The sequence below is a fragment of the Pistacia vera genome, unplaced genomic scaffold (assembly GCF_008641045.1).
Source record: "Pistacia vera cultivar Batoury unplaced genomic scaffold, PisVer_v2 Contig340, whole genome shotgun sequence".
Lineage (NCBI taxonomy): Eukaryota > Viridiplantae > Streptophyta > Magnoliopsida > Sapindales > Anacardiaceae > Pistacia > Pistacia vera.
The window spans coordinates 473,857-497,608 of NW_022196158.1; the positions used below are offsets into that span (position 1 = coordinate 473,857).

The 23,752-nt window shown below is 36.8% G+C and overlaps 3 protein-coding genes across 4 annotated transcripts; 2 read left to right on the forward strand and 1 right to left on the reverse strand.

Annotated features, from left to right (window-relative positions):
* The first annotated feature begins 11,555 nt into the window (after positions 1-11,555).
* LOC116138372 lies at positions 11,556-15,324 on the forward strand. The gene is made up of 5 exons (XM_031424080.1): positions 11,556-11,932; positions 12,639-12,819; positions 13,114-13,531; positions 13,815-13,889; positions 14,421-15,324. Exons 1-5 carry the CDS (start codon positions 11,846-11,848, stop codon positions 14,914-14,916), a joined length of 1,257 nt encoding a protein of 418 aa, XP_031279940.1. The 5' UTR covers positions 11,556-11,845; the 3' UTR covers positions 14,917-15,324.
* An 833-nt stretch (positions 15,325-16,157) lies between these two features.
* On the reverse strand, positions 16,158-20,319 carry LOC116138398 (elongation factor Tu, mitochondrial). Its single transcript, XM_031424106.1, has 12 exons — positions 20,030-20,319; positions 19,741-19,816; positions 19,479-19,571; positions 19,276-19,350; positions 18,674-18,778; positions 18,474-18,564; positions 18,160-18,365; positions 17,825-17,908; positions 17,499-17,564; positions 17,351-17,413; positions 16,730-16,970; positions 16,158-16,559 (listed from the first exon to the last, which is right to left on the reverse strand). Exons 1-12 carry the CDS (start codon positions 20,206-20,208, stop codon positions 16,489-16,491), a joined length of 1,350 nt encoding a protein of 449 aa, XP_031279966.1. The 5' UTR covers positions 20,209-20,319; the 3' UTR covers positions 16,158-16,488.
* Positions 20,320-21,071: 752 nt separating this feature from the next.
* LOC116138399 (GDSL esterase/lipase At1g54790-like) lies at positions 21,072-23,070 on the forward strand. 2 transcript variants are annotated; one of them, XM_031424107.1, is made up of 5 exons: positions 21,072-21,633; positions 21,804-22,004; positions 22,094-22,260; positions 22,337-22,607; positions 22,696-23,070. In XM_031424107.1, the coding sequence occupies exons 1-5, from the start codon at positions 21,399-21,401 to the stop codon at positions 22,971-22,973; spliced, it is 1,152 nt and encodes a 383-aa protein (XP_031279967.1). In that variant the 5' UTR covers positions 21,072-21,398; the 3' UTR covers positions 22,974-23,070. The 2 variants fall into 2 exon arrangements, with proteins under 2 accessions (XP_031279967.1, XP_031279968.1); XM_031424108.1 differs by having other exon boundaries at positions 22,124-22,260.
* Positions 23,071-23,752: the final 682 nt, after the last annotated feature.

The window sequence follows — 23,752 nt, forward strand, 5'->3', positions numbered from 1 at the left end:
CCTTGCTAGACGCAGACCAGCAAGCAGAGCTTCATAGTCGGCCTCATTGTTCGTAGCTTGGAACCCAAATCGAAGAATTTCATAAATGCGAATCTTTTCGGGACTAAGGAATAGAAGACATGTTTCGGCTCTTTTTCTGTTCGAGGAACCGTCGACATACAGGCTCTAAGTCGATAAGTTCTGAATGGCTTCCTGGATGACTTCGCTGGCTGACTGCTCAGATTCTCGATTTGGTTGGTACGAGAACTCTGAAATAAAATCGGTAACAACCTGCCCTTTGATTGTTGTCTTTAATTTGTAATGTCGATCGAACTGACTCAATTCCATTGCCTATTTGAGTAACTTACCCGAAGCTTCTGGCTTCTAAAGAACTTACCTAAGTGGGTAGTTGTTCAGAACATGGATTGTGTGGGCATGGAAATAGGGTCACAGCTTCCTGGAGGCGATCAGTTGGGCATAAGCTAATCGCTCCATCTCTGGATATCGCATCTTGACGTCCAGTAGTCGCTTGCTCGCGTAATACACTGGCCACTGAACTCTGCCCTCTTCCCAAATGAGAGTTGCGCTAACCGCATATTGAGAGACGGACAGGTAAAGGAATAGAATTTCCTTGGGAAAAGGCTTGGATAGAAGAGGCGACTTTTCGAGATGTTCTTTTATACACTGAAAAGCCTGCTCACACTTTAGAATCCACTCAAACTTCTTGTTGGCCCTGAATATATTAAAGAATGGCAAGCAATGATTTGTTGCCCTTGATATGAAGGGACTGAGAGCCGCTATCCTCCCATTTAGGCTGTGAACTTGTTTTCGGTTGGTCAAACGTTTCATATCTATGAGAGCTTAGATCTTCTCTTGGTTGAATTCGATTCCCCTTTGGTTAACTATATACCCTATAAACTTTCTTGAGGATACTCTGAATAAGCACTTAAGAGGATTAAGCTTCATCCTGTACTTTCGGAGTATGTCGAATATCTCAGCGAGATGCGTTATGTGATCTGAAGCGACATGCGACTTGACCAGCGTGTCATCCACATAAACTTCCATCGACCTTCTGATCAGCTTAGAAAACATACGATTAACCAGCCGCTATTAGGTTGCCCCAGCATTTTTCAGGCCGAAAGGCATGACCTTGTAATAGTATAGTCATCGATTTGTAATGAACGATGTATGCTCTTCGTCAGGTACATACATCGGGATCTGATTATACCCTAAGTAGGCATCTATGAAGCTCAACAACTTATGCCCAGAGGTGGCATCAACGAGCTGGTCGATCTTTGGCAAGGGAAATTTGTCTTTTAGACAGACTTTGTTTAGGTCGATGAAATCGACGCAGGTTCGCCACTTTCCATTGGGCTTCTTCACCAAACTGGATTGGCAACCTAACTCGAGTAACGCGCCTCCTGAATAAACCCGTTTGAAATGAGCTTATCTACCTCACTTTTCAAGGTAGCATAGTGCTCTGGGTCCATGGCTCCTCTCTTCTGGCGAACCAGTTTAACTGCACTATCCATGTTGAGTGCATGACATATCACATTCGGGCTGATCCCAATCATATCAACATGAGTCCATGCAAAAACATCGACATTTTTTCTAAGGAAGCTCGCCAAGCTTTTGGCAAGTTGGGGTTGAGATTACTCCCAATTCTCAACACTTGAGTCGACTTATCTTGATCGACTGATATTTCAGATAGATCCTCAACTGGCTCATTATAAGGGCACTCTTAGATGCGAGAATCCATGTTGTCCTCTACTAGGCCGGGTTGTGGCTCGATCCTGTTGATAGCCATAGCCTATTCAGGGATGCCTGTTGGTCTTCCTTTTCCCTTGCACGCCATCTACACTACTCTTACGTAGAAGTTACGAGATTCGAATTGAGATCGTTTTACTTCCTCAATCCCCGTCGGAGTGGGAAACTTCATTTTCAAATGATAAATGGAGGATGGCCTTGAAACTTTGCAGTAAAGGTTATCCCAAAATGCCATTGAAGGCGGACAGACAGTCTACTACCAAGAACTCCATTATCTTGGCCACTTTGTTGGTCTCACCCAAAGTGACAGGAAGTGTGATCGTTTCCCTAGGAATCAGATGATCCCCAGTAAAACCGTAAAGAGGGATAGAGGCAGGCTTCAGGTCTGCCTCGTCCAATTGCATTTTTTTGAAAGCTCGCTGAAACAGGATGTTCACAGTGCTTCCATTATCCACCAACATTCTGTGGACTTCGCACCAACCTATTTCAGGCGCGATGACGAGTGCATCCTCATAGGGATGATGCAATCGCATCACATCTTTCTCAGAGAAGGTAATCTCTTCTTCCCTACGAACCTTAGCAGGTCGCAGTGCCACGCTCATCACACTTATAAGGTCATGACAAGCTTCTTGAGCGTACCTTTCTTGGGCACCTCGAGAATTTCCCGCGAGGTGTGGTCCTCCAAAGATGATCCCCACACAAAAGAGACCCTTACTACCACGACGCTTCTTCCCTTATTCCTCTTGATCCTTTTCCTGAATGGGAGTCAGACCATCAACATACTCCTTGAAGTGTCCACACTTGATGAGGTCTTCAATTGTTTGCTTGAGAGGCCGACACTCATCGGTGTGATGCCCATTATCCCAATGATAACGACAATATTTTTTGTTGTTCCTAACTGATGGGGGATTATTCAGGGGCTCTGGCTCTACGAGCAGACTGACCTCTACTGACTTGTCTAGAATAGCCAACACTGAGGCATTCAAAGGAGTGTATTGACTTTTGTCGCAATCGCGACGAGAAACTTTGGCATAAGATTTTTTGGGCTCAAACCGCTGCTTCTTTCTTTTTCGTTGATCGTTATTAGCCCATCAGTGATCAACCCTTCTACTGTCCTCCCCCCGGTTGGGAGCACTGATCGAAGGACTAGGGTCGTGGCGATTAAGAGCTGCCACAAAATTTTTTATTTGGAGATACTTCTCAGTAAGGTCGTAGAAGCGAGTGAGGGAAACATCGTCCTCAGATTGCAATTCTTTTCACAAGTCAATCTACGGGCGAACCCCCGAATAAATGAGAGTCCGAACGGACTCTTCGGGAGTGTGAGCCACTTTGTGGAGTTCCCTGTGGAATCTGTCTATTTAAAACTGGAGGGATTCATTCCTCTCTTGCCGTATGTTGCTTAGATAGCTCAACGACATCAAGAACTTCCTGTTCGCCTGGAAGTGCCTCAAGAATAACAAACTCATTTGTTGTCACGAGCTGATAGATCATGTGGGAAGCGATCTGAACCAGTGCTTGGCATGGGCAGTCAAAGTTACTACCAAGCAACGACATTTGGCCAAGTCGGAGACTTGGTAGAGTTCCATGAGGTCGTTGAATTCATAAAGGTGATCTTGCGGATCAGAATTCCCATCGAACGCTCGCATATCGGGCATTCTAAATCTCGACAAGAGATGAGCAACTAACACTGTTGGAGAAACGAGAGACCCCTCGGTGACCTTCCCACGCCCATGCTGCTGAGCTTTAAGCTGATCCAAAACTTGCTGTAATTACTCAATCTGAGGTAGTGGAGCTACCTGAGGATCACTTTCCGCAACGTGGGTTCGACCCTCATGATTGCGGTTGAGGAAAGACTGCAAATCAGGCTCTTCCTCAACTCAGTCGAAAACTCTGACGAACCTTGACACATGCTTAGGGAACCTGAAGCCGTGTGAAGGCAATGAATGGCTCGGGGAGTTTTCCTGACATCTACGGTGATCAAAACTAACTCACGGACAACGAGGGTTTCCCGCATGATGACAGTCGAGTTTATCATTTCAGTGATATTGGGAATCTCCATGCCTTGCATTCTTGTGAGGGTGCTCATGGGCCGTGGCGTGAGACGACTCATGCTGTGACATGTCGCCAAGTCATAATGTCGTGGGTATTCTACCTATTGCACGACCGGTGTTCGCTAGGCCCACTATCTGCCACTTGTTTTCCCTTTCTTTTATGCACTACAGTGCGCGCGGTATGGGCTTTTGCCTGTTTTCGTGCTTTTGCGCGACCTACAAGCGTCTTTGGCAGTAGCACCGCCTCGTCGGATTTTGGCGGTACGACCCGATCTAAACTATCTAACCTTCGGCTAATCGTTTGGAGCATTGTTGAACCTCTCCAAACAATCCATCACAGCTGGGTCGAGTTGTGAGCTCGAATGAATATTTGCCATGGTACTATGCTGGACTGGAGGCACTTCGCGAGAAGTGTCATCTTGCATCGGGGGATCTCCTCATTGTCGAGACTAGTTCGCTTAGTTTCAAAACCACGAGCCATTTGTTGATGGATAGGATAGGATCGATCGATCAGAGATTTCTAATGAAAAGCGGATACTAAATCAAACCCTCCTTCTAGCATCAAACTGTTGATACTTGATTTTGACACTAATGACTCGCACGTGTAAAGTGCTAAGCGGACATAGAAATTACACATGATATGAAAATGTGCAACGAAAGAATAAACAAGAGACAATTTTTAAAGTGATTAGAATGCTCAAAAGCGAATCTTACGTCCACTATATTTGTATTGATGGATGATTACAGTCAGATCATGGGCAGCGAGCTGAGTTACAATCTAGAGATAATTTAAATACACACACAGAGAGAGAGAGAGAGAGAGAGAGTTCGCTCTTAGAAAACTAAAAATGATCGGATCTCATAAATGAGAGAGGAGCCCTCTATTTATAGTCGAGGGATTCAAGGTAATAATCATGATTTTGCAATTGGGTAAGTGTGATACAATTCCTACCTTGCTTCCATTGGTTGACCGTATAGGAGATTTCCTTAAATTGCGTAGGACTTGGGCAGGTGGACAATTTTTAACCACTCACAAGTCAAGCTTTCACCTGCCATACTGACGGCAACCTTACTTCTTCTGTCCTTATGCAACGTGACAGTGTATGGATGGCACAAATCCTTCATGAACTTTGACTAGCCCTTGTTGTCGTGAGCTTACATCAGTCCTGGTTTTTTAGGCATAACAATTACTAATTTAGATTCCATTATCCAAAATCAGCTGTCAACCTCTTTTGTTGAGAAATGATTTTATATAATTAAATTAAATAAATTTTAGAACTATATTAATTAAATTCCATAATTTTGTAAATGAAATTTTCCAAAAACTTATCTTGAGCGCGTACCTGGGTGTGATGTCATTAATTTTAGAGAATGTGTGTAATAAAGATTGAAAGGTTGTTGGGGGCCCGCCAAGAGTAAATATAGAGTTGACTAGTCGTTGCTCTGTTGTGTAAGTGTAGTGGAAGCGCGTAGGATAAACATGGAGGTGATGGTGAATGGCACGTGGCAGTAAAAGTGCACATTCTTACTACAATACAAACACAAACGTAATTAAATACAGAATTATTTTTGGGTTTAACACGTGTTTATATATTATTTGTGTCAAAAATTCTCACTAGGTTTGTTTTTCTTCTTTCTGTTTTATTTATTTTTTCATCTTCAATCTTTATCTTTATAATAATTACAACATGTCAATGTTTTAAATCATTACAACAGTATTCATATTAGTGTGATAGCGGTTTAAATCACTGCAAATTATATATATATATATATATATATGGAGTACATTTGACATTTCTATCATGACATTTTTTTCTTTTTTTTTTTAATCGGGGTATTTTGGGTTGGGTTGTATGTAGATCTAACAAAATAGGTTGAAACCCGTGGGTTGACTTGTATTTGGGTAAATTATATAGGGTACGGGTCTGTATAATTACACCTGTTTTTTTAGACCTGTACCTGGTCGTACCTGTTTTATAAACGGGTAGACTGGGTACAACAACGGGTGTCGTAGATACTCGTTTTTAATTTAAAGAAAAAAACCCAAATTGCATTCTTTGTCTTTCTCTTTCTTAGCGTGTGAACTAAAGCCTAAAACACTTTTTCTTTGCCCTCTCTCTCTCTCTCTCTCTCTCTCTCTCTCTCTCTCTCTCTCTCTCTCTCTCTCTCTCTCTCTGTGTGTGTGTGTCTCCACACTTAACTTCTCTTCTCTTATTCATTTCGTAGTTCGCCTCTTTCCTATCAAAATCATTCACAATCTTCATTCATTCCCCTTTCCTAACCCACTAATTTCTCTTTCCAAAGAGTTTTTCAACAACCCACTCTTCTTCGTTGCGACGAAGGGCCTATTGGGCATAATAGATTCAATTGATGGCGTAAAAAAAACTTGAATTCACCCAACCCATCTCACTTATGGTTCATCAAGATAGGCTGTAGAGCGACACATTTCCATTTCTTCAAATTGTTTTCTCTTCATGTTTCTCAAGATTTCGGAGCTTTTAAGAATTTTTCTTTTTTGGGTTTGTTTTGTATGGTTGAGTTATGGGAAGAATGAAAAACATTGTGTAATTTTGGAAACAAATTTTTTTTTAAGATTTGAGGTTGTTCTTTTTTGGGTATTTGCTTTTGGGTTTGGGTTTGGTTTGAAGAATAGTGGTCAAGATGATGAGGTGGCGGCCATGGCCGCCTCTTGTGAGTTGTGACAAAGAAGTACGAGTTGAAATTGGTGGTACGGGGTGGGATATGGCGCATGAGGTTGCAGAGAAGAAGGAAGAAGAAAGAAGAAGAAAGATTAGCATTTGAGATTTGTTGGAAGGGTCCTAAAGTCGCCTTGAGTACTTTGAGAAGAAGGGTCAAAAGGAACTTCACCAGAGAAGTGGGCACCCGCGGGTCCATCGATACCCATATAAGGTAGGGTATGAGTCTAAAACATTGGACCCGTTTAGGACCCATACCCGTGAGACCCACACCAGTTTAGACCTGGACTGTACTCGACCCACCCGTCCGTTTTGGTAGGTCTAGTTGTGTGACCCCAAGGTTTGATCCATAAACTTAAGGTAGGAAGCAAACTTTTCTACCGTTAAACCAACCCCTTGAAATTAAAAAAAAAAAAAAAAATTGGTTTGTTTATATTTTTTATTTTATTATCAAAACCTTATAGGCTGTGTTTGGTAGAGTATTTAAAATTGTATTTTTGAAAAAATTGAGTTGAGTTACTATTACGAAAATAATATTTGAATTTGAAAATGTGTTCGATAAATTTTTGAAAATATTTAACGTCGTTGACGACCAGATCTAACCATCAAATCGTCAAATCTAAACCATCATGCGCTATTCTGATAAATTCCAGCACCTTTCGACGGTGGTGGTCGATTGTTGAGAATATGTGGGTGGGTGAAAGTGGTTTTCTTAATTTATAAAATTTGATTGTTGAGGGTGTTTAGTTAAATTAATAAATTTAGGGTTAAAAAATTCTAAATATTTTGAGATTAATAAAATAGGGTTTGACTTTTAAGAATATTGAAGGGAGGATTTTCAATAACGAAACAAACACATTTTTCGTGTGCGTTAAACAATTTCATTATTATAGATCTAAAGTTGTCTAGAATATCATCAAGCTCAATCCCATTGGTCTGTCGTTGTCATTCTCATGCCCTTTTTCTTCTGCCAAGTTGAACGATGAAGTCAATTCAATTGTCAGAGCAGCAGTTTTGGTGTACATGTCAATTATAAGATATATTAAATTATGAGTGGTGCTATATAAAAAAAAAAATTGGAATGATAAAGGCTCCGTTTGGTTCACAATTTTGTGTTTTTAGGAAAAGTTTTTGAAAAAAGTTAAAAAAAAAGTTGAATTGGGCGGGTATTACAATGTAGGATTTATAAATTGATAAAATACCCCCTATGTTTATTTTTTTACAAAACCCCCCTTATAATAAAACATTAAAAGTTAACAAAAACACCTCCAATACACCCTCAAATACGGACAGCCGGCCACCACCGCCGAGGGTGGCCGGAGTCGCCGTAACAAAAACATTAAAAATATTTAGGGGTATTTAATTGAATTAATAAATTTAGGGGGTTTAAAAAATATTGAATAAAGTTGAATAATATTGTGAGTTTTTGGGTATTTTACTGTTTAACTTTTTTGAGAATACTAAAAGTAGTATTTCCAAAATCCAACCAAACGAAGCCAAATTTATCCTTTAATAAAATAAAATTATTTTTGACTCCTTAAACCTTTTTTTTTTTTAGGAAAACAATTTACACAGTCAATATTATGAAAAAATAAGAAAGGAGTAATTATTACTTTAATGTTTCCAATAATTAAGATTAGACAATATGAATTAATTTATTGTAATAATTAAATTGCTTCAAAAAAAAATTATGTAAAGGTGGCCGTTTTATCTTCTAAAATTGCAAATATATGTTTTTTTTCTTGTGTCAGACCTTCATCACCCAAAGTTACAAGTGTAAGAACTATTTGCAACCCATTGATTTTCAATATATTTTCATATAAAGGCACATCCTTTTATCTCATTTTTGCCGACAAATAAATATGCTAGTTTTATCTCATTTTTGCCGATAAATAAATATGCTAGTTTATATTGTGATAAAATAGCAGTTGGATAAAAAATGTTTTATGTATATTGTTTGGAACGTTGCATGGATAAAAAAGATAAAGTTGGATAAAAAAAATGTTTTTGTATATTTATTAGAATGTTATGTGGATAAAATAGATAGAGCTGGATAAAAAATGTTTTATGTATATTTGATTTGATCATTATACGGATAAAAAAAGAGAAAATTGGATAAAAAAATGTTTTTGTATATTGATTAGAATGTTGTATGGATAAAATAGAGAGAGCTGTAATTTTTTTTTTTTTTTTGTATATCAATGTTTTATGTATATGTATTATGAATATTGATAACAAAGTATTTTTTCCTTAAATACCCTTAATCACCTTAAATCATGATTATATATATCTATATATACAATATTATGTGTATAAAGTCTTGTATAGAACGAGTATGCCATGTCATTATGAAAAAAAAGTAATTTTCTCTGTATTTTTTTAATAAAATTAGATTGTATTAATTTAAAAAATGAACAAAAATATTAATATATTTATTGATCTCTATTCAGAGAGTGTGACGCATCATTTTGCATAGATAATTGAAGGGTATCTAGGCAATGAATGGTGGGTTACGGGCTATGTGTTGCTCCACCATTGCATTATTCAGGTGTTCGTATATTTATTAATCTTTATTCAAAGAATGTTCATAGATTTTGTACAAAAGATTTTTTTATTTATGTATAGACAACTTAAAATTCGATTAAACCAACCATTGTAATCCAAATGTTTATATTTCGTTTGGTATGGTTTTGTTTATTAATAAGTGTTAGTTTTCCTGTTAGAAGAAAAACATTATTCATTGTTCGATTTGGAAGGGAACTATGGAATTTGGAGAGCTAAACGTGGTATTGGAAGCAATTTTCAACAATAGTGAAGATATTGTTTGAAATTGAATTTTTATCACAAATATCTTGATTATAATTAAACTTATAATTGTTGGCATGAGTCAAGTGTATGATAACTCTTATCATATAATTAAATTAAAATATTGGTAACAAATTAAATGTTTTGAAAATGTCTCATCAAAATTTGATTTTTAGACTAAAAGATGGAGAGAGAATTAAATGAAATTTGGAATCATTCTCTTTCTCACCATTAAATCATTTTTTTACTTTTTAACTCTCAAATATAAATAAGTCTTTTTATACATGGATTACCCTATTAAAAGTCAACTATATCACTATTTTATCCGGATCAATTGATCCAACAAGCATTTTTATTAAATTATTAACCTGAGATGAACAATATTAATTACCTCAAATGAAATATTATGGTTAGAAAATGCATGAACTAGGAAAGATATTGGATTTAGATTGAGTATGAAGTCCAAAGGTAGTGACCTAGCTTGGGTAATTGGGTTGGAAAGTAATACTACGCTGACAAACATCTCTCACAAACACTCAACGTGGTATTGAGTTGACTTTACACGTCAAATCACGAACTTTGACTAAACATGAACGACTATTACTTAAGGAGGAACGACCATTCATTCATAAGGAACTATCGTTCTATTCATAAAAAACGACAATTCCCGTAAGGAATGACTGTTCTATAAGATAAAACGGGATTCCATCTTATGGAATAGGTATTCCATATGGAACCCCCATTATATAAGAAGGAATAGGGATTCTATAAGCCCATTTAGAATGGCCGTTCCTCAACCAAGAACGATCATTTCTCATCAAAGGAACAGTCGATCTTATTTCATAATGGCCGTTTTTAGGTGTAATCGAAATCATTTTGCCACTGTTTTGGTGGGAGTTGCCAACTCAATGCCATGTGTACGGTTTGTGAGAGACATTTGTCAAGCTAGTATTATTGTTGGGTTGTTGGGTTGGGTTTATTTCCACTCAAAATGTCAACACAATTTCCAATCGAAATTCGAAACATCCAACTCATTTATTTTGTTTGTTTAACCGTAGCTTTCTCCTTTAAAGCTGGCGTCAAGGTTATTACTTATTAAACACAGCATACAGCAGCCATGTCATAACATTTTTTAAACCCATGAAGAGAAGGGTCAGGTCAATGAAACATTTCATTCATTTAAAAGGCATGCAGAATTTGGCGAGTGGTTGACTGTTGAAAGAGTAATTGACATTGAGATGTAAAGATTGGTTGAAGAACAAGAATTATATATACTTAAAAAAAAAAAAAAAAAAAAGAATTATCTAATATGAAAAATGAATGTATTATAAATTAAATATTAGGATGCAAAAACTAAAAATAACTATAATAATTTTATTTTTTTATGACCAGGAGTGTCTAGGGACTAGATTACCTCAATCAAACCCTAAAATTAACTATCAATCGAGTAAAAGTTTTAGGTGAATTGAATTCAAGACCTTATGAATAATATATCTAAAAGTTTTAGTTAACCAGTCGATCACCCAATGGTGGTTAACAACTATAATTTTATAGTTACTATACACACCCCTTTTGTTTTATATGCATACATTATCAAAATGTTTAAGAAAATATAATTTACCTTCTATAATTTTAAAACAAAGCTATATGTGAAATATGAAATTAGTTGATATATGACTACTTACTGAATATATATTGGTATTTACTATTTATTTTTATATATGAAAAACTTTATATTTAAATTATAAATGTTGGGCTGGACGTGGATTAGGAATGTTAAGAGGATTCTAGAATCTAGGGTTATAACTTTACCTTATAAATATGATAAATATTAAATAAAATAATAATTAGTAATATAAAATGTGAGAAGAGTATACCATGTGCTTTGCTTCTGCTTTTGAATATATAAATAGTTAATTAAACAACTTGATATAAAATTATTGGCATTGACGCAATTTGATCATGGCCACTCGTTTCGAACAATCCTCAAAACAAAGTCAAAGCACAAGTGGCATTTTCTTGCGGGGCCTGCCAATAATTTATCCGTAATCATGTCCCGCACGAACACCCTAACGTGATTCTCACATCAACCCACTGATTGCCAACATCTAACCTGTACAATCAAGCATCTCCACCCTTGACTAAATAATGAGAGGCTAAGATGGAGTCATATATCAAATATACAATGAGGTCGGATACACAGGAACAAAGCAAGGAGACGAATCAAGTGAGAAGAAACAAAGAGTTGTTTTGTCGGATACGAAGACCCAACCTGGATTCTCAAGGCAAGGTGTGTGCCACAGAACCCAAACGGCAGAAAGTTCTGGATCACAGAGAACGAATTCATCTTCATCTTGTTTTTACGTGTATAGTTACCACCCAAAAAGGAAATCTAAAAAATTGTGGGGAATCTTTTGATTTTGAGGTTCAGTATAGATTAGATGGATAAGTCTATTTGGTTTTAACGAAGCCACCAAATTGAAGAGAGAGCTTAGGGTTCAGAAACTTGGATTCTGAACTGGGTTTCTCTTGGAAATAAAAGAAAATATGGCGGAGCTTTGTTTGATGGCTTCTTATGGTTACCCGCCGGGGCTTGTTTATCATCAAGAACAGGGCATGAGCAGGGTCATCAAGGTAAATTTTAAGGGTTTGCCTATCTTGGTTTCTCAAAAATGTTGTGATGGTTTTGTTTTTAAATGAGTGTAAAATGGAGTGTGTGTTTTGTGTTTTTGTTGTAATTGGTTGCTGGACTTGATTGTTTATTGATTTTAATGGGTTTGACGGGTGCTCAAATACAGCGTTAGATGCTGTGAGAGGAATTAGTTTTAATTCTAGTTCAGCTATACTGAGTTAATATTCAGTGCTTCGGTTGACCGAATATACAATATAACCATCTCTGTTAACCAAGATGAATGCTGATTATAGATTAGGTTTCAGTCATACCGTCTCTCCTTCATATAAGTTGTTTTTTTATTAAGTTTTTTTATTTTTGTTGTTTTTTTTCTCTTAAATTATAACTTAGCTCTATGAGTGAATGTCTAAATTTCCAATTCAATGCTATTCACATCTGCTGGCCTCATTCATTGACTTCTTGTTTGCCCATATACCTTCTAATTATATCATATATTAGCCTTATCATGTAGTTTCTCTTTGATGGTGAATTACTCATAAATTGTTTATTTCACCATTGGGTACTATCATTTTACAGGATTGTGTTAGCCGAGTAGTATGCTTATCCAACCTATTGGTCTTGACAATATGGCTGAGGTCTGCATGGTAGATTCTTATTGTAAGTTTCGTCTGTTTGATAATTGATAACTTTTAATCTTTGATGATGCAGGATTGCCAACCTTACTTGCCATATCAAGGGGCTAGACAAGAGATAACAAGACCTGATTACCTTAATCTCAGGTCACATCAATCTGAGGAGCCGTGGAAGGCTATGAGTGGGTTCTGTGAGTCTAACCAGTTTGTCAAGATCGACTCGACAGTTAGAAGGCCTGGGCTCATTGACGTGCAAGGTTTGTAGCTCAAGAGTTTGTTGTTGAGAACTAGTTTCCCAGAGATCATCATCCCTCTTCCCGATTTCTGTAAATATTATTTGTGAGGAAACCGTGTAAAGCTTAATTAATTCTGTGTCTTTTTTATTCTCCCCTCAGAAATTGAAAATTGAAAATTTTCTTTTGGTGTAAATATATTCATAAATACTTAAATATGCCATTCAAAGTGATCTATTTTATATAATTTATGATTCCTTGCTTACTTGTTGCTGTTGTGGAAGTCATTTATTTACTTGCCTCCTTGTTTTTGTGCAGATTCTAGGCCAGACTTGGTACTCTTCAGCTCTGGCATAGCTGAGCAATGCACAAGACATGAGAAAATCATGCGGTTTCTTAAGTCCAGATCAAGTGAGGCTGAAGGAGGTGTTTTGGATTTGTCTTTACTCTCTGACTTGATGGGGCTTCAACCATTGACATTTGATTCACGTCAACAGCCGTCATCTCCTTCTCTCATTTACCCTACTAATGAATTATTAGAACAGAAGCCTCTCATGGACTTTGTGGGAGATATGGCCTGTAGTTCAAAAATCACCATTCATCCTGATGGTAGAATCTTGTTCACTGGTAGTGGGACTGAGATGAATGACTTCCTTTCCATTGTTGCTGAGTTTTACTTATCAAGAAATTCTACTAAATGGACGAAGCAGTCATTGCTGATTCCACATTTTGACAGGTATGGATATATAGTTCTGGTTGATTTTTCTATCATGCATGAATACATGTGAATTAATTATGGGCACCTACATTTTAGGATCTTCAACATTGTGAAAAATGTACCTGTACCAGTATATAATTGGCTGAGTAAGGTGGTAACCTAGTTTCCATCTTGCATTATAGTAACTGTAACACAGAATGTGCATGCTTTTTTAAACACATTTCCTTTATCACTTGTAATTTCAGTTACTATCCAATGATATTACTAAAACACCTGACCCTGTAATCATCCTTTTGAACAGGCTTGAGAGCAGTGAAGCTCAGGTTAATAAATCTGCTTTGAAGACTGAAGCTGTAACTGTTGCACCTTTGAAGAGGTATCAAATCACCTTTTGTTTCAGCAATGCATCATAATGCCTACCCTTATCTGTGACCTGTTTCCCAAAATAACATATATGATGACCGGAAATTGTTGAAATAAAAGGGCTATTAGAGATATTACTATCTTGTTATCTCTTATAATATGTCTTAAAATTCTTTTCAAACTACTTGCCTAAGCCTCCCCAACCCGTCCCATCCCAGACCTTTCATCTGCTTCTGTTTTTTTTCTACCTGTACCCCTTTTATATGATTACACTTATTTTTTTCTTTGGCTAATCCATTGCCGGTGGAATAGAGTTTGAGTAACTATTTGTTGCTTAGCAGGGCGCCAGGGCCAGAAGGCATATGGTAATTTGGTGAGTTTATAGGGAAAAATGATCTTAACATGAATTTTAGATTACAGATAGTCGCTCAAATTAGCATATGATAAATAAATTTGTGTCATATGAATCATGTTGTAGGCATGGAGTTCTGCCTCCTTCAGGAAACCTAGTCTGACCTTGTTTTTGTGTTATCTTTCTTGACAGTCCTGAGAAAATCAAAGTCAAGCCAAAGAAGAAGAACAGTAGAAAGATGGGTAAGGAGAGGGATCTTTATCGAAGGAGCTACTTCCATGCTTGTGAGAGCCTCCTATCCTTGATGATGAACAAAAGACAAAATGGAAAAACAGCTATCCTTTCACTAAAGAAATCAGGTCCTGAACTTCCTGAGCTCTTAACTCATTTTTCTGCTGGCATTGCTGGGACTGGCCTTGCTGTTCTTTTCTCTGTAATCTGCAAAGTAGCTTGTGGGAGGGTTCCGTTCTGCTCATCGAAAGTTTTAAATACTGGCCTTGCATTTGGGCTGGTTTGGCTCTCTTGGGCAGTAAATAGACTGAGGGACACTGTTATGTTGATTAGTAAGAACGGAAGCAAAATGGAATTGAAGGAGGAGGAGATAATGAGGAGAGTAGAGAAAAGCATAAATGAGATATACTTCAGAGCTGCAACTTTGATAGCAGTGATTCTGCTTAGGGTTGCATGAATAAATGTCAATGGAAATGATGAAGGTTTTGAAAGCATGGTGATGTGGTGGAAACTATTAGTGTAAATGTTGTAAGTTGAGTGATGATATTATTTGAGCTTTGCGTGATTCTGAAGCGGAGGTAGCGAAGTCATGTGATGAGTAGCTAAACAATTTTGATTTTGATTCCAGGCAATGGCTGTGTGAAGATGACTTCCTTTGTGTCTATGTTATTTGTATATTGATGTGAATTTTAATAGAGAATTTATGCATGCTTTTGAGTAGCAAGCAGGTGATTGCAGGAGAGCGGAATGGTGAATATATTGGAAGCGTTTGTCTGATTAACTTCTAATGAAGTGCTGAACGAAACGATGGAATAAGTTAGGGTTATAAAGGGGAGAAATTTATGGATTTTTTTGTTCAAGGAGAGCTGTTACTGTGTTGCATACTTGTTTGAATATAAGATTATCCTTAGCTAACTAATTTTATAGGAAAAGTAAGTAATTAATCTCTTAACAACTGCCAATGAATTAATATAAATCTTTATAAATTAGCAAAGAATTCCATATTAAACAGTCAAATCTGGAGATCTCAATGGGCTTTGCAATGAACAAGTCTTCCACTAGATATCTTACGCTTATTCTTTAATATACATGTATATATGTCAACTAGTAGGAGTAGAAGTCTCTAATCTTAATGTTACCCGTCTTCTTTCAACTTCTCAACTAGTAATACAGTACGTATAAATAAACCGTGATGTAACAACAACTAGAGAGTTGAGAAAGCTCACTGGGTTATGGCGAACAGGCCCAGTCATGGTCTCATCTTCTCATCATATCATATATTTCTTCTTTATCCATCTTGTTCACCATGCGGATTACATACTGTCTGATATGTCAATGAAAAATTAATATGATGTATTATTTATTACTCACATAAAATGACACACTGGAAAATTTCACACAAACTTACTGCTCTCTCCATTTTCCAACTTCAATTTATCACTTGCGTCCTATTTGCACAATTTTCACAGCATCAAAATCAAATACACCAATGAATATCAAATAACAAAATGTTAGTATCTACCATCACATTCAATAAAAATCACACTAACTTTAAGTAGTCAAAGGACAAAAGAAACTTCCCTTTTTTTTTTTTTTTGAATTCTTTTTACAAAATATATTAAATTCATAATTTAATTTTATAAAAAGTTCTCTCTTAATTCTAATTCAAAACAACGGATACCTTTTCAAACAAGTAAATTCACTCTTCAACAAAAATGGACATGCCTAAAAGGAAACATAACTATTCTTATTGTGCCGATCTCCATGCTAAGCACAAATGGTTAACTCCATCGGCATGTACAACGTCTAACATGAGTATTATTTCAATATCACAACATAAGTAATGTCTCAAATGGATTCAAAACCATGTGGAGTGGAGGCCAAGATTGAAAATTATGATACGCTTTCGCTTTGACTTTCTCAATTTCAAATCATTGAAAATCTAATAAACAATTCCTAGAAAATAGCATCAAATGTAAATATCCTCATGGTATTAAGCATGTGTTTCCATGAAAACAACCACATCAACTCAGCTCATAACTTTTGACACTACACCTGCACCAACCGTTCTGCCACCCTCTCTCAAGGCAAATCTTTGTCCTGTTTGTCAACAATAAACAATGTATCAAGTGTCATATTGGAGAATGATGCATATAAAAGGCAAAACAGTTTAGAATAAATGAAGAGCATAGATTGTAGTTCCTAAAGATAAAAAAATGAGAGCAGTTACAATACTTTCTTCCAAGGAAGATGAAGTTAAGTAGACACACCTGCTTCAAGAGGCACTGGCAATATCAACTCAAAAACTGCAGTCACATTGTCCCCAGGCATAACCATCTTAACATTTTCAGGTAATTCTACTTTTCCAGTTATATCCGCAGTCCTCAAATAAAACTGTGGCCTATAGTTTGAGAAAAAGGCAGTATGGCGTCCACCTTCATCCTTTGTGAGGACATATATCTCAGCCTCAAACTTCTTGTATGTCTTTACAGATCCTGGCTTGGCAATCACCTAAAAAACATGTATAAAAGGATAACGAAGCACATCCTTCTAAAGTACATATTTAACAATTAATGCAAAAGTTAATTTCAGTGCATCACATATTACAGATGATAATTTCCGACATCTGTCCCAAAATTAAGATTATTACATATTGTTCATGCATCAACAACAGTTGACAAAAAATATCAAAAGCAACATATTATTCACTTTATTATAAGCTGTGGCAATCAACCAGACTTACATAGGGTAATTCACTTTGACTAAAAATTAAACCACAGAGAGAATGATATACACATGTGCACTCCAAAGATGAGACATGAACTTAAAACTTTGCAGAGTTCTATATTTTTTTTAATTAAGTTCTCTAAAGCTAGAAAAGTGCCACTTACTTGTCCTCGCTGCACATCATCTCGTTTTAGACCACGCAAAAGAAGACCAACATTGTCACCAGCCTAGTAATTTGTACAAAAACCCACCAACATCTGAGCATATGAACAAAACCCTTAGTCCAATAAATGCAAAAAGACATTCACTTACTTGCCCGTGATCCAAAATTTTCTTGAACATCTCTACACCAGTTACAGTAGTTTTCAAAGGAGCACCCTGTCGAGGAAAGGGCCAATCATTTGTCAAAATAGTTCATTGACCAAAGAGATAACAAGGACTGTATATAAGAAGTTATACGCTAATGCCAGTAATTCAAAGCATCACAAACTCAATAGATGACTCAAAATTGCAGGGAAAATTACCAACCAAAGGGTTTTGTGAGAAGAAAACACAAAATAACTTCACAAAACTCTACTATAAACAAATGAATTACACATTTACCAACTCCACTATTAAAAGATGATTACAACATCTACCTGCGTTAGCCCCAAAACCTCAACTTCTTCACCAACTTTTATGGTTCCTTGTTCAACACGACCAGTTGTAACCGTTCCACGTCCCTTCAACACAAGAAAAAATTGTCAACGTAGGGTATGCATTCAACTCCAAAGAAAAAACCTTTCTGGAAACAACGAAAGAACTCAATGACCAATAGCAGAACAAGAAAATCCAAAAGGGCATTACAAGCCAAAATCCATCAACCAAAATTTAAATTCAAAACTTAATACTCAGAGATATTTTACCAAATAAAGTTTTTAGATAACAACATTCGTTAATTTTCAAAGGGCACCAAAAAAACATCTTCCTTTACCTGAATTGAGAAGACATCTTCAATGGGCATCAAGAAAGGCTTGTCAAGTTGGCGCACAGGGTCAGGAATGTATTCATCCACAGAATCCATTAATTTCAAAATAGCCTTTCTGCCTATTTCATCATTTGTACCCTGTAAAGCTGACAAAGCTGATCCCCTGATGATAGGTATATCATCCCCAGGAAACTTGTAGAAACTAAGAAGTTCTGCAGTAGCACAGTAAGCTTGTGTTACACCCTTCCAGTAAAATTAGGTCAACACCTAAGTAAATAATGGCCGTTTGAAAACTAAATAACCTCAAAAAGCCATTCTACCTCGGAGCTCCATTTCCACAAGCTCTAACAACTCAGGATCATCAACAGCATCGACTTTGTTCAGAAAGCACACAAGTGAGGGCACGCCAACCTGTACAGTGTGTTTCCAAAATCCAATGAACATATTCCACTCTGAATGCACAGATCAGAGCAAAAATGTAAATTCAATGTGCTTCACAAAATATTGATAGGATACCCACCTGACGTGCAAGCAGAATATGTTCCTTAGTCTGAGGCATTGGTCCATCAGGAGCAGAAACAACCAGAATACCACCATCCATTTGTGCAGCTCCAGTAATCATGTTCTGTAAATCAATAAAAATGAACAGTAAATTACACGACAATACGTGTAGTTAACTAAAAACTGTAACCTTTGCTAGAACTAGTTGACATTTATTACATGAATATGAATTTAGAAAATTAGATAAGAGAATTTGCGGTGGTAAGAAGACCTTCATGAAAAAAAAGGGTAAGTTGTCATCCATGCAAGATCAAAAAAATAATTGAAGGTTCTATTGATAACCCATAACGATAATAAGATATATAAGCAGCCAGAAATCTACACCAAAAAAAAAAAAAAAAAAAAAAAAATATAAGCACATGGAAGTTTATCAAAACAGAAACAAAATTTAGATTTTCAACGACTATGTAGAATGTAAGTTACTGTCGATAAATGGTACAGAAAAATACTAAACATCTACATAACACCTCCATCAATTTGTATTCATCCATGCATGGTTAAACAGCACAATACTCAAAAAACTAAAAATATGTTCAAAGAAGCAATTTAATTACAACTTACTTTAACATAATCTGCATGTCCTGGGCAGTCAACGTGTGCATAGTGACGCTTGGCAGTCTCATACTCTACATGAGCCTGCAAAATTGAAATCAACACTGATTTTTGGGCAGTAAAAAAAGAAAAAATACAGAAGGAAACCACATTTATCTTTCCAGTGGCATAATCAAATAATAAGCACAAAATATAGGAGAAAAAATCCCAACCGTTGCAATTGTAATTCCTCTCTTTCTCTCTTCAGGAGCCTTGTCAATTTCATCAAAGGCAACAGCTTTTGCTTTCCCTTCCTCTGCTAACACCTGCACAAAAAAATGACGTATCATAAACATGAAAAGATCGATTCATGTATACATATTTAATTATCTAAGTCATACCAAAAATAATAATAATAATAATAATAATAATAATAATAATAATAATTAAAGAAGAAATCTACAGCCGGAATCAATCAACCGAACAGCAACGAACCTTTGTAATAGCTGCAGTCAGTGTGGTTTTCCCGTGATCAACATGTCCAATTGTTCCAACATTTACGTGAGGCTTACTATCAAGATTAAACATATCACAAGTAAAGTCAGACATCCATTTCACAAGAACACTTTTAATTTCCGTTTGTCATGATTTGGTTCCTTTAGCCGAAGGATGAAACGCATCGTCAAACGAAGCAAAACCCTCTACTTTAGCAACAACGAGACTACAAAAATGGAAAGTGTAATATGCAAAGGCATGAAATGAATAGATCAGAGAAGGAACATACGTGCGGGTGAAAGTAGCCATCGATCTCCACCATGGCATAACGGCGGTGGGGGCCGAAGGTCTGTCATTCCGAGAGAGAGTGTCAGAGATTGTGACAGAGCCGCGACAACACGAGTAGATTTCAGAAGTAAACGGTACGATTCGCTTGGAGTTAGGGTTTCTAAGAGCCACCGAAGCCATTGATTTTAAAATGCAAATCTAAAACCTCACTCTTAACTCAGTGAGAGGCGGAATCTGAGTGATTTTGTGGGTTTTAGCGTTTAGGGGTTCTCTAGAGGGTTTTAGGGAAGGAGAGACACAGGGAGTGGGTGCTACTGCCCTACAGGCCCATTAGGCCCAACCCAACAGAGAAATCTCTCCCACCTTTATAAAAATGATTGTCACTAAAAATGCCACAAAATCGCAAACCAATCCTAAAGGGGTTGGTTGACGTGAATAAGGTTTGTTTTCTTTTTTGAGATTCTGAATTCAAATTATGAGATCATTTACCACAATAATATTATAACTTACTTAATCGTATGAGCTTGTAGAGTATTCAATAGACCACAAGGATTAGTTGAGGTGACGTAAGCTAGCCCGAAACCCTGGTTACCAAAAACAAAAAAAAGTCACAAACCCAAATTAAGCTTCCTTAGGGTTAGGGACAAATATTCTTCAAAATTGAAAGATACAACCAACTCTAAACAATCATTCGCCAAACAATAAGAAAATCAATTCCCATTAATTAGCAATGAAAGTAGTTAGCAGAGATTGGCGTAAACGAAACGTTAACTTATAAAATCAAAATGAACCTTTTTATGGTATGTGGAAAGAACCTCCATTCCTAAACATCATTTTATTTTCATGGTGAAGTTATTGCATGGCCATTCAAAAATGAGGTGTAAACATCAATGCAGATGAGGTGAATAGGCGAAGTCATTTTCAAATTTGTTGCTCCTCTGAAAATTTCAAAGAGATTGGTACAACGTAGACTGTTTCTGTCACTACTTATAGCAACTGTACAACACAACGTACATATATATTCTCTTCTCATTTAAGGTTTTTCTTGATTTTCTTCTCTTCGGTTCAGTGGCTATATATGAAAATGCCCAGGCCATCTTTAAATTGAACAATAGTCCAAGCCTTAAACGCTTTCTCCTAAGCTTTCTAAGCTTTTTGTTTCTTCCACCTTTCTCCTTGTATACTAGTCTTTCGTTTTAAGCAGCGTACTGCATATAAACACCTGTTATTCTTGAAAAATTTTGCATCCCTTTGTTTCAGCTTGAAAGATACCCATCTCTTTACCTAACTCAAAGCTTGACATAAATCTGGATTTCCACCCGCTTTATTCTAATTGATTATATTTTGTTTCAGGCTCTAACTCAACTTCCATGGCTGTAAAAATCTCTATTATTCAAATACTAGCTCTGTTTTTTCCACATTTGGTTTTTGTTAGCTCATTGAATTTCAGTTATCCTGCCGTTTTCAACTTTGGTGATTCAAATTCAGACACTGGTGGCCTCGTTGCGGGAATTGCTTTTCCACTGGGATTACCTATGGGACAAACCTACTTCCATGAATCATCTGGGCGATTCTGCGATGGTCGTTTGATCATTGATTTTCTAAGTAATTTGTCTTTACATTTAATTATTGCTTGTTTATCATGGTGATATTTCATTTGGTTAATTGATGAATGCAATTTGGATTAGGAATTTTTTATTGTCTTATAAACGGTTGACTATTTGGTTGAATGTATAGTATACTCTGTAATTTACTTACACTTCAATTTCCTGCAGTGAATGCGATGGGCCAACCATTTCTCAGTCCATACTTGGATTCTATCGGAGCCCCTGATTTCCGAACTGGGTGTAATTTTGCAGCAGGAGGGGCAACTATACTCCCACCCACTCCATATTCATTATGCCCTTTTTCCTTTAATTTGCAGGTAGCTCAATTTATCAGATTCAAGACTCGAGTTTTTGAATTATTAGCAGAAGGTATTAGCGATTTTATTGAAAAAGTCCGGGTTTCAGTAAAAGTTTTATGTTAGTGAAATTTCTGAGTTGTAATGTGGGATTTGTTTTAGATAAAAATCTACAAAAGTATCTTTTTCCAGAAGATTATTTCAAGGACGGCCTTTACATGTTTGATATGGGTCAGAATGATCTTGAAGGAGAATTCTACTATAGATCCGAGGACCAAGTACTGGCTTTCATTCCAAGCTTATTGTCGCAGATTGAGAAAGGAATTCAGGTTGAATCATTTTCTTTTAAATCATATTTAAACTAGAGATTAATACTAAATTAAAAGCTTGCTCCTTACCTTCCAGAAATTGTACACTGAGGGAGCAAGGAACTTCTGGGTTCATAACACTGGTCCCCTTGGATGTTTACCCAGACTCATTACAACATTTGGTAAAAATTCATCAGAGCTTGACCAGCTTGGGTGCGTTAAATCGCTCAATAATGCCGCTGCCCTTTTCAATTTGCAACTGCGTGATTTCTGTACCAAGTTTCAGGAACAATTTTCTGAAGTTAATGTTACCTTTGTTGACATTTTCTCGATAAAGTTAGACCTTATTTCAAATTATTCCGAGTACGGTAAGTTGTCGTCTTGTCCTGTAATGAGTCTTAAAAAAAAAAAAAAGGTGCTTTTTTCCATTGACTTATTTTTGTTAATGACTTGCAGGATTCAAGGAGCCTTTGGCTGCTTGCTGCGGGATTGGTGGGCCGCCATTGAATTTTGATCCTCGGATAAATTGTGGGCAAACTAAGAATCTGGATGGGAGCATAGTGACAGCAAAACCTTGCAGCAACTCTAGTGAATATGTAAATTGGGATGGAACTCATTATACAGAAGCTGCAAATCGACATGTTTTTGAACAAATACTAAAGGGAAATTACTCTTACCCTCTCATGTCAATGAATGAGCCATTGGAAATTCCTGTTACCATCCCACCTCAGTGAATACATTAGATCCCGAACAAGCTGAGGAGCTGGAGTGGATTGTATTGGCAGTAATTTATTTATAGTAGTTATATTTATGCAAAAATGTTGAATTTAATTATGGTTTAATCTTGTACCATAACATTTCTTTTTCTTCTCACAACTCGAGCATATTAATTTCAAAAGGAGTAAACGACATATTCCCACCCGAGGTTTGGCAAAATTCTAAGCGGATACCCCTTGGTTCCATTTATTCCAAATCCCAACCCTTAAATGAACGTTGTTACTTGTTAGTGACGGTTTGGTTCTGATACAGGCTATTACAAAACTACCCTTCACCCCATTCCAAACCATAGTCGGTTCTAAGCCACCCCATCCCAAACCGCCACCACAACCGGCCAAACCACCCCCATTCCAAACTACCACCACAGTCGGCCCACCTTATAATCAATCAACGAAATCAAATTCACTCCAAAACACAGGTGGTGGGCGACGACAGTGGCAAGAAAAATCAACGGTAGCGGGGAAAACAACCAGAAAAAACCCATAACCAATCAACAAATTAAATTCACTCCAAAACGCAACAAAAAAGCAGCAAATCAAACTCAAAACAAAGGCTCAAAATCAACCCAAAATAAGCTGTCGCATGAAGAGATGGGGAAGTGATGGACAGTGACCGGCGATCAAACAACTATCGGGGATGGAAGGGGTTTCAAGAGAGGCGGTCGGTGAGGTGAATGGTGGTGACGGGAGAGATTTCTATTGCCGAAATGGATGGGAAAATGGAAAAATCACGCAAA

What these genes read in the sequence shown, in the direction of transcription:
- LOC116138372 (XM_031424080.1), top strand. Translation starts at nt 11,846, where the DNA reads ATGGCGGAGCTTTGTTTGATGGCTTCTTATGGTTACCCGCCGGGGCTT. An exon ending in GCATGAGCAGGGTCATCAAG is followed by an intron (nt 11,933 to 12,638) that starts GTAAATTTTAAG and finishes TTGATGATGCAG; the next exon opens with GATTGCCAACCTTACTTGCC. An exon ending in CTGATTCCACATTTTGACAG is followed by an intron (nt 13,532 to 13,814) that starts GTATGGATATAT and finishes CCTTTTGAACAG; the next exon opens with GCTTGAGAGCAGTGAAGCTC.
- LOC116138398 (XM_031424106.1), bottom strand. Translation starts at nt 20,208, where the DNA reads ATGGCTTCGGTGGCTCTTAGAAACCCTAACTCCAAGCGAATCGTACCG. An exon ending in ATGGCTACTTTCACCCGCAC is followed by an intron (nt 19,817 to 20,029) that starts GTATGTTCCTTC and finishes TAATCTTGATAG; the next exon opens with TAAGCCTCACGTAAATGTTG. An exon ending in GCCAGTGCCTCTTGAAGCAG is followed by an intron (nt 16,560 to 16,729) that starts GTGTGTCTACTT and finishes GTTGACAAACAG; the next exon opens with GACAAAGATTTGCCTTGAGA.
- LOC116138399 (XM_031424107.1), top strand. Translation starts at nt 21,399, where the DNA reads ATGGCTGTAAAAATCTCTATTATTCAAATACTAGCTCTGTTTTTTCCA. An exon ending in TTTTGAATTATTAGCAGAAG is followed by an intron (nt 22,005 to 22,093) that starts GTATTAGCGATT and finishes GATTTGTTTTAG; the next exon opens with ATAAAAATCTACAAAAGTAT. An exon ending in TTCAAATTATTCCGAGTACG is followed by an intron (nt 22,608 to 22,695) that starts GTAAGTTGTCGT and finishes AATGACTTGCAG; the next exon opens with GATTCAAGGAGCCTTTGGCT.